Source organism: Lupinus angustifolius, chromosome LG01 (genome assembly GCF_001865875.1).
Source record: "Lupinus angustifolius cultivar Tanjil chromosome LG01, LupAngTanjil_v1.0, whole genome shotgun sequence".
Classification (NCBI taxonomy): Eukaryota; Viridiplantae; Streptophyta; class Magnoliopsida; order Fabales; family Fabaceae; genus Lupinus; species Lupinus angustifolius.
This window is the reverse complement of record NC_032009.1, coordinates 19264005-19281158: the sequence shown is the minus strand read 5'-3', so window position 1 is coordinate 19281158 and position 17154 is coordinate 19264005. Positions and strand designations below refer to the sequence as shown.

The 17154-nt window shown below is 34.4% G+C and overlaps 2 protein-coding genes across 2 annotated transcripts; one reads left to right on the top strand and one right to left on the bottom strand.

The window, feature by feature from the left end:
* Positions 3318-8243, top strand: LOC109351445 (mitochondrial substrate carrier family protein B-like). The gene is made up of 7 exons (XM_019592920.1): positions 3318-3620; positions 4814-4990; positions 5091-5237; positions 5444-5545; positions 5644-5714; positions 5836-5903; positions 7611-8243. Exons 1-7 carry the CDS (start codon positions 3429-3431, stop codon positions 7847-7849), a joined length of 996 nt encoding a protein of 331 aa, XP_019448465.1. The 5' UTR covers positions 3318-3428; the 3' UTR covers positions 7850-8243.
* LOC109351429 (serine/threonine-protein kinase ATG1c-like) lies at positions 10049-16884 on the bottom strand. The gene is made up of 13 exons (XM_019592919.1): positions 16523-16884; positions 15997-16114; positions 15863-15921; positions 15501-15565; positions 15023-15116; positions 14865-14945; positions 14179-14287; positions 13234-13312; positions 12653-13155; positions 12179-12534; positions 11258-11549; positions 10996-11066; positions 10049-10481 (listed from the first exon to the last, which is right to left on the bottom strand). Exons 1-13 carry the CDS (start codon positions 16763-16765, stop codon positions 10230-10232), a joined length of 2322 nt encoding a protein of 773 aa, XP_019448464.1. The 5' UTR covers positions 16766-16884; the 3' UTR covers positions 10049-10229.

Genomic DNA, 17154 nt, shown 5'->3' with positions numbered 1-17154 from the left:
CTGGAAATTATTTTTTTAATTTCAAGTGGGGGATTGTTGGAGCTTGAAGAATCAAATGCACATTAATGAGGACTTTTGGGTGTAAAATGAAAAAGAAATACTCCAAATCTCACATGAGATGGAGGATGGGTTTTGAAAGGCTTTATAAGCCTTAAGTAAACGACTCACACAAACAACTCCCCACACGCGCATGTACCACCACCTCCTCCGTCATCCATCTTGCTTGAGTCGGGTCGGATCTGGGCTTAGGCTTAGGCCCAACAAATTTTTTAAATGAATTTTTTTTTGGACGTGTGGCTAAATGGCTGACCAAGTCAACACACGTTTGACACATGTGTGACTGAGTCAACACATGGTTGGAGAGTGAGTGAAGGGGGGAGGAGAATCCATTCATTAAGGAGGGAGATCTGGTCATGTGACCGTTGGACCCTTCCAGTTCGTCAAATCATCCAATCGTTTGAGACAAGATCTTTCATCTGGGTTGCCAGATCGACTTGACCAGTGAGGGCCTCAACCTATAACTATAGGCCTCCTCATTCAGTATTTCTCATCCTAGTTGTGGGCATTTCCTCAATTTTTTTTCCACTCTTACTCTCTACTGAAGCATTTCTGGCCAACTTTTCAATCTTTTTGTGGTACTATAATTAACATATTCAACGAAATTGTGGAAAATTTGAGAACTTAAATTGATAGTTAGACTATGGGAAAGTAGAATTGGCACGTGTATCCATATTGTGGATATTTCTATACTTGGTACTGGTAGCCATATTGCGGGCATATGTGATATCGTTTCTTATAGTGCAGTAAGAATTTGAAAACAAAGAATTTGATTGTTTTATTCTGATGACGTTGTGGTTGATAGTCTGCTTGTACATTTGAGCAGTTTCATAAAATGTCTTAAAAAGAACGACCTGATAGTGACTCAACTAGTAATACTTCTTTGGTGTCATTTAGAATTGTTGTAAGTCCCATAAACTACAAAACCAATGAGAATAAAATAGTGTAGATGTTTATTTATATAATTCAAAATTTAAGGAATTTTTATACACTTTTTCACATTTAAATGATTTTTTTGTACATATGCAATGAGATATCCAGATACTTAATGACAATTGTTTTGTGCTACAACCTTAATAAAAAATTGTAAATAAGCTAAATGGGTGATCTTGCTACACATAGCATGATTAATATGGTATTTATAAGTCATGTGAGATGTTCTTCTAAAATACAATAATAAAGGTGGAAATATGTGACTTAGACATAATATAAGATAGTTTGATTGTTTTATGAGATTGAACAAATTTTAAGGTTTAAGTCTAACTTATCTATGTTTACGAACAAGGAAGGTATAAGTAATGTAACTAGGAATCTCATGGAGAGTTCGATCCTGGCTCAGGATGAACGCTGGCGGCATGCCTTACACATGCAAGTCGGACGGGAAGTGGTGTTTCTAGTGGCGGACGGGTGAGTAACGCGTAAGAACCTGCCCTTGGGAGGGGAACAACAGCTGGAAACGGCTGCTAATACCCCGTAGGCTGAGGAGCAAAAGGAGGAATCCGCCCGAGGAGGGGCTCGCGTCTGATTAGCTAGTTGGTGGGGCAATAGCTTACCAAGGCGATGATCAGTAGCTGGTCCGAGAGGATGATCAGCCACACTGGGACTGAGACACGGCCCAGACTCCTACGGGAGGCAGCAGTGGGGAATTTTCCGCAATGGGCGAAAGCCTGACGGAGCAATGCCGCGTGGATTATGGGAGGCAGCAGTGGGGAATTTGCTAGCTTTTAAACAAGTCAATCTACATGTTTTAAATAGGCTAATAAAAATATTTTTAAATAGATCTATCTAACTTTAATAATTAAATTATATTTTTTGTGTTGAAATTTGGCATTTGATATTTAAATTATATTAATGTATTATAATATAAATATTAATATATAATATAGTTAAATAGATTGAGTTGTTAGACTTAATAATATAAATTGTGACAATATTAAGTTAAATATACTTTTTAAATTGCCTCAAACTCATATTTACAACCTAAAAAACTGGTTTGATGTGTTATAGGTCATCTAATAGGTTTTTAATTAACATTTTAACCTATTTTTACTCTTGTAACAGATGAATTAAAAGCAAAATAATAAAAAATATTGTTTTTAAAATGCCTTACTTACCTATTTACAAAAAAAAATAATCCTATGTGATTTATTATAAGTCATGTAATAGGTGATTGACTTATGGTTTAACCAATTTCCACTCTTGTAGGAGATGGATTAAATGCAAAATATTAAAAAATACATAAGGTCTAAAACAAAAATGAGAAAAAAAAATATGAGCATAAATAGTGGGACTTAAAACCTATTTCTACTCTTGTAATGAGTTTTTTAATAAGAATATTAACTATTATCGTAAAGACTTATATAGTTAATATATTAACTACTATTTATTTAAATTTGTTTTTAAAAAAGAATTAATGATGATTAAATATGAATAGTAGATGATAGATGATATTGTATAAAACTCTTATATTGTTAGTACATTTATCTTTTTTTCTCTTCTATAATGTCATTATACCACCCATTATTTATACTTAATAATAGTCATTTGATTTCTTCTCAATATTATAAAAAGAAAATAAATGATAAATAATGTAATAATTCTATGTAAATATGAGAAAAAAATATATACACTATAAGAATGGTAACGAAACGGATCAAGGTCGGGTTTGTGCTTACTTCACTCGAACCTGAAATCCAAAATGAACCTAAAGCTAAATTAAGCGGGATTGAAAGCAATGATATCATCCAGAATCCATCGAATTTTGGGTAACCCGAATCCAATGGGAACCCGCCCGAAACACACATATATACTCTCTATATATATATGTGTGTGTTTTATATATGTATTTATGTGTAAATTTATATATATTAATCGAGTTTGGCACGAATTCAGGGTAGAGTGTCAACTATACCAAACTAAACCTGAAAGTTGAACTCGACTAAAATCTGAACCCAATCATATCAGATTTTCCTTATTAAATTTGAGTTGAGTTCAGATGGGTACCCATAAGTTCGGTTTTCATTGTATCCCTAATAGTGTAAGAGATTTTTACACTATCTCCACTATTCATTTTTAATATTGATTTTTAAAAGTAATACAAATAAATAATACATTAATTAATTAATTGTATATAAATTTGAAAATTAGATTTAACGTAAAATAAGGGACTAGAATAAAAGCTGAATAGTTGAATTTAATAACAAGTAGTGGAAGAAGGAGCACATATATAAATCAATATTCTAAAACCCTACTTTGTGTTCTAAGTTCTAATCACAACACAAAGAAAGAGTATTATTATTCTTTTGTTTTCAATGTAATAATAATAATACACACAAATTTCATTCTTCTCATTCTAGGGTTTTCTCTTTATCATGGATGCTCGTGTCGTTGAAGGAACCCTCAACACCGCTCAAACCACCGTCGTTGACGGAGCCTCCGCCAAATTTCTGCACCAGAATAATCATCAGTTAGGAACCGTTCATCAGCTTCTAGCTGGTGGCATCGCCGGTGCTTTTAGTAAAACTTGTACTGCACCGCTTGCGCGACTCACTATCCTTTTTCAGGTCTCCTTTTTTTGTTTTGTTTTTGATTAATCAGAATTGGATAATGTTGATTTTGAAATTAGGGTTCAATTGTAGTTGATTTTGAAATTAGGGTTCAATTGTAGTTGATTTTGATGTAGATATGATTTATTATATATATTGAGTGAAATTTTGTTTGTTATTGTTGCTATTAAATGTTTAGTAGATAGGTCTTTATTGATCAAAATTAACTTTATAGTTTTGACATCTTAGTCACCTTTCATCGGGGAAATGATAAAGAAAGACTTAGAGCTAATTGACTAGCATGATTTATGGTAGAACATTAGTAGGATAAAGGCTTGATTGTTGTTGTTGTAGTAGTATCGTAGTCACCTTTCACTTTAGTGTATGATGAATGGAAATTATATTTTTTTAGTCTTTGATGTGTTATTTAAGTCCCTGATAATGCTTGACGTCAATTAGTTAAGCCCTTTCGGAAGGACTTAACTGTTCAACATTAAACACTGTTGGGGACTAAAAAGTTAATTTTCACCAGTAAGAGATTAAAGTGACCTAAGTGATTATTTACTTATTAAATGTTAGAACACACTCTTTTTCTTTAATATGTTATTTTTTAACACAGTTTCTTTGATCGGGTTAGTGCTCACTCTCCCTTTAAAGTATGATTTAAATTTGGACAGAGTATGAGATGTGGCCTAATAAAGCGTGTTAGAAAGAGCATGTTGCTAGTAATTCTCTTTTGGTTCAGATTTAGTTTGTTGATTCAGTGTAATGAAAAACTTCCTTTCTTAGGGGTTAAATACATTTTTTGAGACAACAAATGCATGTGTTAAAAACTTAGAAGTGATACCAATATTTTGACAAATTAAAACATTGTGCTTTCCGATTAAAGTTTCCTATGTTTGGATTTCTTAACCAGTACCCTAAGGGCACTTGTCAAGATAATGCTTAAAATATATATGATAGAAGCCCAAATTTCAGAAGGTTCCTGTCTTCTAGGTATTGATGATTATGGTGCCACTGGTAATCACGATTGTATAACTCTAGCTTCTGTAATTTTCATTAATAACTTATGATCTCAAAATGTAAGTTGATTGATTTCAGTAAACTGGCATTTGACTATTAGATTGATCATCCTCTTATTGATTCAAATGCAGTTTTTTTAGGTTTAATTGGTGTATACCTGACCATTTTACATGTCTTGAGTTTAACAGGTGCAAGGTATGCATTCAGATGTGTCAGCATTGAGCAAGCCTAGCATATTGCGCGAGGCTTCACGTATTGTGAACGAAGAAGGATTCAGAGCATTTTGGAAGGGCAATTTGGTGACCATTGTTCATCGTCTCCCATATTCTGCAGTCAGCTTCTATGCCTATGAACGTTACAAGAATGTAATTTCTGTTGTCCTTTCCATAATGTAAGTGGTTAAGAAGTTGTTGCATATATTCTTATTGCTTGAACTAATTTCATCTTCTCTTTGTTATGTTCCAGCTATTATATTCTATGATGGGGGATAACTTTAGAGGAAATACAAGTGCTAACCTCTCTGTGCACTTTGTTGGTGGTGGTTTGGCAGGTATAACAGCTGCCTCTGCCACCTATCCGTTGGATCTTGTGAGGACACGCCTTGCAGCACAGGTAAGTAGGAATTTTCTTGATTTGAAATTGTTGGAGACACTTTTCAAGATTTTTTTGGTATAAGACTTTTCAGGCATTTAGCTGTTTGCATGAATGAGAGCCATATTTTTAGTGGGGCTTATTGTTTACTTGAACTATATTCATCCATGATGATTTCCTGTTTGTTCTTTCACCTCGAGTGTTAAGAATCCTATGTTCTGTTGCAGAGAAGTACCATGTACTACAGGGGAATCTCACATGCTTTCAATACCATTTGTAGAGAAGAAGGTTTCTTCGGTTTGTATAAGGGGCTTGGAGCCACATTGCTGGTATGCTCATGTTGCAGTTTCACTTATTTTGCTTCTTTGTGTTATCTTGTTATGTTTTTATGAATGACTTGACTAATTGTTTTTTTTGTGGTGCTCAGGGTGTTGGTCCTAGCATTGCTATAAGTTTTTCTGTGTATGAGGCATTACGTTCTTTTTGGCAGTCCCGGAGGTGAATATCTATTCTTGCATGAAATTGAGGAAGCTTATTCTTTTTTTTAAAGTCACCTTATGCTAAGTGCACATGGTTTTATACATATTAATTTTCTATTTTCTATTTCCCTAAAAATTAGGCCAAATGAGTCAACTGTCATGGTCAGCCTTGTTTGTGGCAGTCTTTCAGGAATTGCTTCTTCAACAGGTGTGTCTCTGACTCTCTGTTCTCTGATTATGGATTTCTTAACTTTCTGCGTAAAATAATCTGCATACAATTCCAGCTATGATATGACATGTATTCATGTTTGATGTTCATTTAATTACTTTTGGTATACATCATAAAATACAAAAAAATGTGTGATGCAGGGAAATTCGTAGTCATTTATCTAATTGTTAATTTGATTTCTAGCTTCGGTGTCTCATATTTCCACCAAAGCATCAAGTATACTGTTTCATGTTTTCAATTAGGGGTGTAATGGTTCGGTTTTTAGTGCAATTTGTGTACTGAATTGAATAGAAGGACATGGTTTGGTTTGGTTAGGTTAATATATTGAAATTCTGTGTGGGAACCGAACCAACCATGAACAGTTCGATTCCACGATTTGCTTTTCTTTAAATCCTGCAGTACTTTAAATCATATTTTGTAAAGCATGGTTTGTCCATTTCAACTACCATTTTAGTTAACAAACTAATATATATACTCCAAAACTTAAAACACAAACAAAGCAAGTCATATCCAGAAACTTGGCAAAAGACTAGTACAATGAAAATGATGAAAGAATGTGGAAAGGATGTTCTTATATGATTAATGATCATTGTAACATCATCTGGCTAGTAATATATTCTCACTTCTTAAATTGTCTAATATAAACATGTCAGACCACTTATATAGCATCTCAAGTGTAGTATCATCAAAGACCTTTTATGATGATAAATATCTATTTTGGGAAGAAACTAGCAAATATTATAGAATTAATACGAAGTTTGCTAGTATTTGTAGTCGAAACATTTTTGAGCAAAGTCATCAAGATTTCATGCTAATAGAAGGGTACATTTAATTAGTAATGTACTTGGTAAACTATTAATTAGAAGATACACTAATTATAAGTATACTTGACTATTATGCTTCATAATATGGGTGTATACTAATTCTAAGAAGTCAAGTACCAAATCTGAAATATACTTTAGCTAATATGACATTTACTTTTATCCTTTACCTTATATGAAAATGTTTTTTTAAATCCGTGGTTCGGTTTGAGCAGTTCTTGAATCTCTAGAACTGTGAACCGATCTTAAAAGGTTCCTTTAAAGAAGAACCGAGCCGAATCGCAAAACCGAACCACATTTTTCGGTTCGGTCTCACGATTTCGCAGTTTAAATCAGAACCACTTAGACCCCTATTTCCGGTTAATGTTTTTTACTATCTTCCTGCTTTCATTGTTTGGCTTATATATTGGTTGGTGCCATTTCTTTTATGCATTTGAGAAAAGTACAATTGAATCTATGACCTCGAGGACATTTAGTTAGAGATTCCACTGAGTCGTGGGAGGTTTCCCTTTAGGTGGAATAAATTCCTGGGAGTAATTAAGCTTAATAGGTCACACACTCACTAAGTTCATTGGCTGAGAGGGGTTGCAACTCTGACATGGTTGTTCAATTACCTGTCTTTAGTGTGCCTGTAACATTTTTTCTCACAAAATGTATTAATTCCTAAAAATGGCATGGTTAAAGTTAGCTAGTGTGAACTTATTTTCATCAAAAGAATCCCAGTTGTCATGTTTTGCTATGACTGATTTTGCCAAGGAAGAAGTATTTTACAGAAATCAGTTCGATTAGATAAGATTCCATATGGCATGATTATTTTTATGCATTACCTAACCCTCTGTGTTTAATGTTCTTTTCTGACATGCAGCAACATTTCCTTTGGATCTTGTAAGGCGCAGGATGCAGTTAGAGGGTGCTGGTGGTCGAGCCCGTGTTTATAACACAGGCTTGTTTAAGACATTTGGGCACATTGTTCAGAATGAAGGGTTACGAGGATTATATAGAGGCATTTTGCCGGAGTACTACAAGGTTGTTCCTGGTGTGGGCATTGTCTTTATGACTTACGAGACATTGAAGATGCTTCTGTCAGGCACTCCAACTTCTTAGCACATCTTCAATTGCCAAATTCCCGTCATTTATAAAGCTCATCGGTTAAGTTAATTGAAGAAGAGCACACAGCTTGATTGCTACTCAAATTTACTAGGAAATTTTGCTCAGGTAAATTTCGCTGTCATTGCAGCCATATGTTTATAGGTAGTTGTAGCTCAAATGATGTCAATTGTACCTACATTTGAATATTGGGTTTGAATCATTTTCTAGTTGATAGAGTATATCATCAAAGCAGTTTTGTTGTAGGGGCAGTTATTTATTTTTATAAACTAGATACGGAAAAGGCTTGGAACCCTTATTGTTACAAATTCAATGAAATACTTGCTACATTATTATTTGCAGTCAAGGTGTAAGTGGATTTGATCAAACTGTAAATTCTATGGTTTGGTTTGGTTTGGATTATTGAGCTTTTGTAATGAGATCCGATCATTTAAGACTTTGATTTCAAGCTCCATTTTTTTTAACATGTCCAACTTGAACTGTATAATTTAAAAATGTATTAGCTTATGCTCATTACATATGTTATCTAAAAATGTATTAGTGATTGGATTCCCATATAGGCCAAAAGGTCAAATGTTCGATTTTTGTATGATACTTGTTGGGAGGGACAGTCACGCATCCCGAAAATGATTAATTCCTTATTCATAGGGTGTAGGGAAAAAATTTCAACTTTCTTTATACGTTTCAACATTTCCTTCCCTATGCCTCCTTCTCCCTTAGTTTTCACCCTCGCTGGAAATCGTTATTGCGAGTTTTCCCTATGGATCCGGTTCGATCAAAATCGTCTATCTAGATTTATTAATTACTTTGTCATTGTCTAATAGTTCCTTTGTCAAGTTGTAAATGTCTCTCCAACAAGTTATTCCTCTGGCTGCCTTAGCCTTCTCTGTTTACTCATCTATCCAAGTAACCCTTAACCTTGCTCTTCTCAATTTTGTATTTAAATGTAAGTATGATGTGTTCTTCTCAATTTTGCTTTTGGTAATGTTTTCCAATGATAATATCTCTCAACTCTAAAATAAGCTAGAGATATTAACATCCAATTTGTAAATTGTCATTAGGTAAACCTACACATCCTATGAATTCTAAGAAAGATGCAGAAAACAAATCATTTCTCATGCTTAGGCCAATGTTCAGTCTCTGATTTTGGCAAATTTTATGTTATTTCTACACCCACACTAGTTGGGTAGAGCAAGAATTAAAAATGTTCATTTGAACTTCAATAATTCAATTGTCTAGAATGTTTAGGTATTTTCCAAAATGGTGTGGTATATGAATATCACTCCCCTCTAGACAATAACATCATACTCCTCGAAAAATGTGTTAAGTAAAACAAAATAGTATTTTAAATTGTATTTCACAATCATTATTATGATCGTAATAAAGCAATTTTAGGAGTTTTAATAATAAAATCATGGCTGTCATTGTGACCATATTAATCACATTTTTTTCTATAATTACGATAAATGTAATTGCAACTATAATTTAAAATATAAAAAATCATTCACAAATTAAACAAATTTATTAACCATATTAAAAGTGTCCTCGGTAACCACAATAAGGAGTTTATAAGCTAGTCAACTATTTGTTGGGATTTGATAAATGACTTGTGTCTATAAGGTACGAGTATATAAGCTTCTATTTGATAAACTATTTAAGGTAACTACCATAGTCTAATCTTATCAAATTTAATTAGCTAGTTTATTGTCTTTAAACTTTCAACTCCTAGCTTATAATTCGAGTACATTTAGCTACTTGTGTCACATTACATGTACATGACCTAACCACCTACATTATACATCAAGGCTAAATTGCACCCAAATTTTATGAGGCTAAAATGCATTTTTCACTCTTATTCAAATACACTTGCACATGACCTAAAGTTTGTGGGGGCTAAAATACATTTTTCTGTGTTTGGATAAGTTATTTTTAGAGTATTTAATATATTTGACTATCATCAAGCTTTTTATCAAAGAATTTAGCTATTCTAAGGATAAGGTATTTGAAATACTAGAAATTTTGAAAGATGCATATTTATTATCCCTAAATTATGTCACTGAATGTGCTATTAACTATGATTAGTAAGAAAAATAGTTAATTCTCAATTTTTTAACTTAAATACAATTTATGGGACAGTACATCTCCCTTTTAAAATGGGTGCAAATATGATGTCCCTCAAAATTGGGTCAGAAACTACAGAAAGCATACATAATAAAAAATGCACATTTTACCATCATTATTATCACAGAAATGTTGAATTTTACAATCTATCTTGTGTTATTTGAATCCCATAAGCATCCCCAATTACCCTTCCCTCAAAGAATAACTGTACAAACAAATAATGTTATCTTGTAAAATGGGAGATAAAGAACCATTACTACAACTTCTCCTTATGGATGCCTTGACTATCATCACATTTCCGAAGTTCCATTCGCTGAGACCTTGCATAACCTTGCCTGGTATTAAGCATATCGACGTAAGTCCGAAGTCTGTAACGGTCTGAGTTTGTCAGCGAAAATGGAGGATTGAGAATCAGGGATGGTGCTTCCGATAGAAGGAAGACTAATAGACGGACGGCTTTCGAATACAATGCATCAGCACTATCCATTTCACCCATGAGCTCTTCTACCTGCCAACAATTTATACTCAGTTTGGATTACAGATCAAACCTTCATGTTCATTTAATCTTATCATATCATAAAAATATCAAATGTTTAAGACACCTGAATTTTTCATTATCATGTGGCAAACTTTCTGTTTGCAATGACATACAAACAATTATAAGCTTGAAAATAACTTTTTTCCGATAAGAAAAATTGTATTAAACTGAATACAAGATGGGGATCAAATATTGATAAATTAATACAATACTTTGGATCCATACACCAGTTGGCGTTATTCTAAAAGATCAGGATGGAGTTATTCTCTCGATCCGTTATTTTTAATTAACTTAAAACAGCAATGAAATCATAGGCATTCATAGATTCTAATAAGGAACCACGCTTATGTAAGAAGTTAATAGTGTCTCAACTATTTTAGGTTATATTGCACAAAAGAAAATCTTGCAAGCCGGAAAAATTAGTGAATCTAAAATTGTATTTCTAAGGTGGACTGTAAAAGCCCGCTCGAAAGGAAATACTTACACCCCCGTGTTTCCCAAAAGCAAGCGCAGATTGAAATATCGTCTCCATTGCATCTGGCATCTCTGTATTTCCTGCAATAAGGATGAAAATATACTTGCTATTATAAATCTATTATAGTATGGAGTGAAACAAGAAGAATAACCGCTCTCATTCTCTCTAAACATCAATCCTCTTTGGTAAGACATAGCTGTTTTAAGAAAGGAAGGCAAGTAAGCTAGCCATTGGAAAGCTCATAGATCAAAATAATAATAAAAACTCATACCAGGCTGAATGCCCTTGGAAAGCTCTTCACCATGTTCGATTTCCTTCAGAAATTCACTTTCAATTTGCGGTAATATATCTTTTGACCCTTGGGTGTTTCCAAGAAGGCATCCTTCCAAATCGAAACTGCCATGCTTCTTGCTGGTGCTTCTCCTATACCTTGAAGTTTCTTGACTTGGACTTCCTTCCATGGCTGAAGCAGCCTGAGTATGGCACATGTGCAGTGCTTGCTTCCAAATGGCAAGAATTACAAGCTGAATAGAGAATGCTTCAAGCTGCTTTCCTGCCTCTATCTTTTAGTCATTTTAGGAGGGGAAGAGAGGGAGATAGGTAAGCAGATGAGTATTACAAATTTTACAACACAACAAAACTTCAAACAATTGTATAAAGTACAAACATAGATCCAAAGGCAGCAGCATGATACATACATCACCAAGAAGTAAAAAAGTATAACATAGTTCAGTTATTCCCACCGAAAGAAAAGCTTCACAAAGGCACGAAGGCAAGTAGACAGTTCTTATGTGCATGCTGAAGGCATAACTCAACATCTTTACTGTTTATGATAATTACAATAAGAAGAATCACAGGCTAAGAATAGAGAATGCTTTGCCAGTTGATTCATTATATCATAATATAAAAGCCCAACAAGAAAGCCTGGGTAACCTATCGTGTAATTAGAATGCATGTATCCATTACAAGGAATATACTGAATCACTCAAAATACTGGACCAGAACGCCCTGCTTAATTAAAAAGATCATGTAACTATTAAACTTCTAAAAACTCTAGTTGAGACAGTGAACAACTAGTTCATGATTCTAACATAACATGCAATTCAGACGAAAACCTTTCCAGAAAAAATTACCAAGTGAGTGATATGACCACAAGTCACAAAAAAGTGAGCAAGCTTATATATACATTTACCTTTTCATTAACTAATTCCGTGAGGGCATATGCACACTGTTTCAACGATTTTATCCGTGTCATGCAGTGAGCTGATGGCTGTTCATCACCTGTATCTATCGATCCATGTGAAGTCCCAGGAGCAGAGTCCCGACTTTCTGCACTTCCAATTTGGTATGTGCTACTGGTAGGTGCCACAACAATTGGCATAGGAGCACTTAACTTAGTGATTGCATTAGAAGGATCTTGGGGTAAATTGCCTGGCCTATATTGGGAACTACTCATCTTTGAATTACTCACTGATGATGATGAAACATCCATAGGTGGCCCAGACACGAGAACATAATCTTGATCAATATTCTCTAGTGAATCAGTGACTGTAGAGTTCATGCAACAAATATAAGCAGCAGATTATTAAATTTAAAAAGTCATGTCAGAAATCTAATCATAAAAAGCAGACATGGAAAAAAGAGAATTCCTTTTTATTATTGACACCTTTTGAATGAGGGATCGCAAATCTCTGTTCTGGAGATTCTGGAGGATCAGTGAGATTTCTTGATATTTTATGGTTGTCCAATCTTCTTGTAGTGTTTTCAGGTCTCCGTGCAACACTATCAATCTTCTTGTTATGGTTGTCCAATCTTCTTGTTGTGTTTTCAGGTCTCTGTGCAACACTATCAATCTTCTTGTTATGGTTGTCCAATCTTCTTGTTGTGTTTTCAGGTCTCTGTGCAACACTATCAATCTTCTTGTTATGGTTGTCCAATCTTCTTGTTGATGTTGGCTCTACTTTATCTCGTATTGTATTTAGATCAAATCCATAGGTAGACTTCATCGAGGACTTCTTCCTTGAAAAGGAAGGGATCCCCTCAGCACCACTAGAATCAACATCTAGAGAGAAAGGAAAGCAGTCCTCTTGATAATTTTCCTCGGTCCTTCTCAAAGGGTCAGACTCTGTTGAACAACACTCGCCTACCAGCCGTGAGGAACTTCTGTTCCTACAGACCAAAAAAACATTTATGCATGTGAAAAGAAAAACTGTAATAACCATAAATTTTAATAGCATTTCTTTCTACCTCAATGATTCATCTAGTTCTGGTTGCTTCTGAGAAAGGAATGGGTGGTTAAAGAATTCTTCAAAAGTTAAGCGTTCCACTGAAAATTAAAAAGATAAGGAACAATGTATCAGTCAATCAGAACAAGATTTTGCGACAAATGATGTATACTAAAAATCAAGACAAACACCCTATGACCTTCTTATTTTATACCCTTTTCCTTGTTTCTTCTGCTGAAAATAACTGTTAAAATTTCCTAGGGCCGTAGGTTGGAGTACAATGTGTAAATTTTCCACGCTGATGCCTCAACTGATACAAGACACTAGGGAATTTTTGCAAGCACATGTTATCATCTAATCAATCCTCTATAAGAAGTCCCCAATTATTCACCCCTTGAGTTTAGTATCAACCATTCCTTAATTCCTAAGTCTTTCCTTAATAGTTGCCTATTTTCTTGACAATGAATAATAATTTACCTTCACAACAAGACCCTTGTATCAAGTAACTATGTATCTAAATCTTACACAACAAGCCCAAATAAGCATTCTCCTGTCTCAACTAGTGTGGTCTCCATTAGCAGGAAGAACAAAATCACAATACCCCTTGACTCTTGCTAGCATGGTTAGCAGGAGGGTGATTCAAGTTAATGTAAAAGCCTGAAACATCAAGGCAGATTTTCTGGCCCATGTTTTTGTAAAGGGGCTAATACATTGATGGCTAACAAAGCAAATCTAATTTCACAGGCATGCTGTGAATACGACATGCACTCCCCCACCCTCTCTCTACAGAAACTATTTTTCCTGGCAATTAGTCATAGAATGACTCTGGGAAACTCCCAAATCAGAATAGTCAAATTCAAAAAATTAAATAATTACAAGAGATACCTGTAAATATCTTAAACAGGCCTATAGATTTTACGTTATGTCATTTATGTCTCGTTTCATTGACAATAAAATAAAAGTATACCTGGATTACGGCGTAGCAATTTTTGACACAAATCTTTGCAGTCAATGCTCAGACTTTGGATATCAGGAGGAAACTGCAATTCTGTTGATTTCATAATGTTCTGTAGTAACTGCAAAATTCATGATTATAACAATAAGCTAACTATGAGTGTAAGAACTGGTAATCAAAGAATAAGAAAGAAATGATTCTGAACAGAGAAGAAAGTACCAAGAATCCAATTGATTCAAGAGTAGATGAGTGTTACTGAATGATGAGTGAATTACAAAGAATTTCTGGAAAAGAAAGACTCAACTGATTCTCTCTAAATCTGTTATAACTGAAACTGATTCCCTATGAATCAGTTACCTCTACTTCTAATTTTCCAGCATGCCTAATGAGGTGTGCAAACCTCTATTTATATCCTCTAAGTCTCTAACTAACCTATCAGTTAGTTATTTTACTTCTCCCTAGCCCGCTGGCGCCTAACAAACACATGTTTAATAACAGGCTTAGCCTATTACGAAGTCGACCCCTATCAATGAAGGCCAGGGGAATCATACCCAGTTGGAGGACTACACTTCAGATGATAGCACCGAACTATACAAGCTATTTACCAGCAATAAACTATATCGTTTTCCTTAAGAAAGTAAGAAAAATACTAAAAATAGAGTATAAGAAGGGTACTGAATATTAATATAAATTAATACCTGTATTTGATTGTTTCCGGTAAAAGGTGTCTTTCCGGTAACAAGCTGAAATAAAATAGCACCAACACTCCAGAGATCTGCCTGCATCTTTCAAGATAAATAGGAAGGAAACCAACCATAAACATGTTGCTTTGAAGGCATTAGAAAGCAAAAATCACCTTAGCATCATACTTCTGTAGTTGCATAATTTCTGGAGCCATGTAGAGCGGTGAACCACACAACGTTTCTGCAAGGCCTCTAGGTTGCAGAGATCTGCTCAAGAATAAAATTGTGCTTTAACAACTAAATTATAGAAAGGAGTACATAGAAGCTTCTCCAGATAGAATTCCCCATAAATTGATAGTAAAAACGAAACATGCAATGGAGAAAATAACATCTAAATAAACAAAGTGCTATAAATTTGCAAGTAGATAACAAGTGGAAAAAAATAGCGGCCTAGTGCATAAGGCTCCCATCTAGATGTATGCAGTCTTAACCCAATTTGTGGAACTCTAAACCCAAACTTCTTTATAATAATATGATGATGATGACCAACGCACTGAACCCATTTGAATTATGTTTCAGTAATTATTGTAAGTAAATAGTGAGCCACATGCTAACAAAATTTGTGGAACTGTAAACCCAAAATTTGGGTACCTCGCAAATCCAAAGTCAGCAATCTTCAACACTGAACTCTCATCATTTCTGGAGAGAAGAAGGTTCTGTTTCAAGGAAGATAGGCATTACTAAGAAATATGTAAAATAGCAATGCAACATTTATACTAGAACATATTTTACAGGCTAAACAAATCTATAATCTTGCTATTTATAAGAATCACCTAGCAACCCTTGCAGAAATATGATTGCCTACCATTGACACTTTCTTGCTTTTCAGTTGCAGCTCGAAAGTATGTTATTAATTGAAAATAGAAGGGAAACAGCTATGGTTCTGAATTAAATGGCGTATAAATCAATGAATATGAATATTTGCCTGTAAATATTAAGTTCAAACACAAAACCTGTGGTTTCAGATCTCGGTGAATAAGGTTATTGTCCCGAAGAACTTGTAGACCCGTAGCTGTAACACAAAAAGTTTTCCTTTAAAACTAGAACAATTAAAGGGAAAAGGAAACTTTATAAAGCAGACACACACCAAGTTGCTGCATAAAATGCTTTGCAGTAGCCTCCGGTACCCTTCCATGGCGCTGTATGTACAAAGAAAGATCTCCCCCTTTACAATATTCTAGCACAATATGTATCTTACCGGGAGCCTACATAAAATTAATGAAATTTATAACAAGGGACTTCACTAATACACCAATAAATGCAAATTTAATTTGGCACTACACCTAAAATAAAAGGCAGGTCACTGCACTAGTGAAATAAATGTAAGTATCTATGACATCCAAGTCACTTCCAATTGTGCCGATACCCACCCTCCAAATGCGACCCCATTGGGTCTATGAATTTACGGGAGCACATCTTTTGTCCCATAAAGTGCGTCACTCCATATGTCATCAATTGTTAAGTTACGGGAGCACATTGTTGAGAGTTGCAAACATTATATTAGTGATACAACACAAATTTTACGACTGTCTAACACAACTTTCACCCGATAAAACCGAAACCAGACTATTAGATTACATCAACAGATAAATTTAAAAGGAAAAAATATAAACCTGGATGATTTCATGCAAACGAATGATGTTAGGATGATTAATCTGGTTGAGTATAGAAACCTCAGACATGAGACTCTCTTGTAACTTGTTGTTAAGACGAAGAGTACCAATTTCCTTTATCGCTACTTCGGTTCCATGAACCTTGTGTCTTCCGTGCCACACCACCGAAAACGAACCAGCTCCGATTTTCCTCCCAACTATGTAATCTCCGACCACCCTGCTCCGCCCTGTCGTCTCAGCCATCACGAATTGGAAACCCTAGAATTCGAAATAAGCAAATATAGAAAGGGATTTTCTTCAAAGATTCAAATCAACTTTCCCTTTATAGTTTCCAAATTTCTATCTGTTGTTAATTCTTATCATTATTATTTTGTAAAGAAGATTCTGATTTTTGATAAAACTTTGAAAACGGATAAGGGTAGAAACATATTAGGTTAGATTTTGCTGGCCCAGTCTGGGCCTGACTTATTAGTCTGGGCCTGACTTATTAGTCTGTTTAAAAAACATTTCAAAACCTAGGTTTGGGTTGATCTGTTAGCCGTTAGTCTGTTTAAAAACTTATTATACTATATGATCATAAAATATACTACTATGTTTACATTTTAATGGGCTTATAGGCTTATTTTTAATTA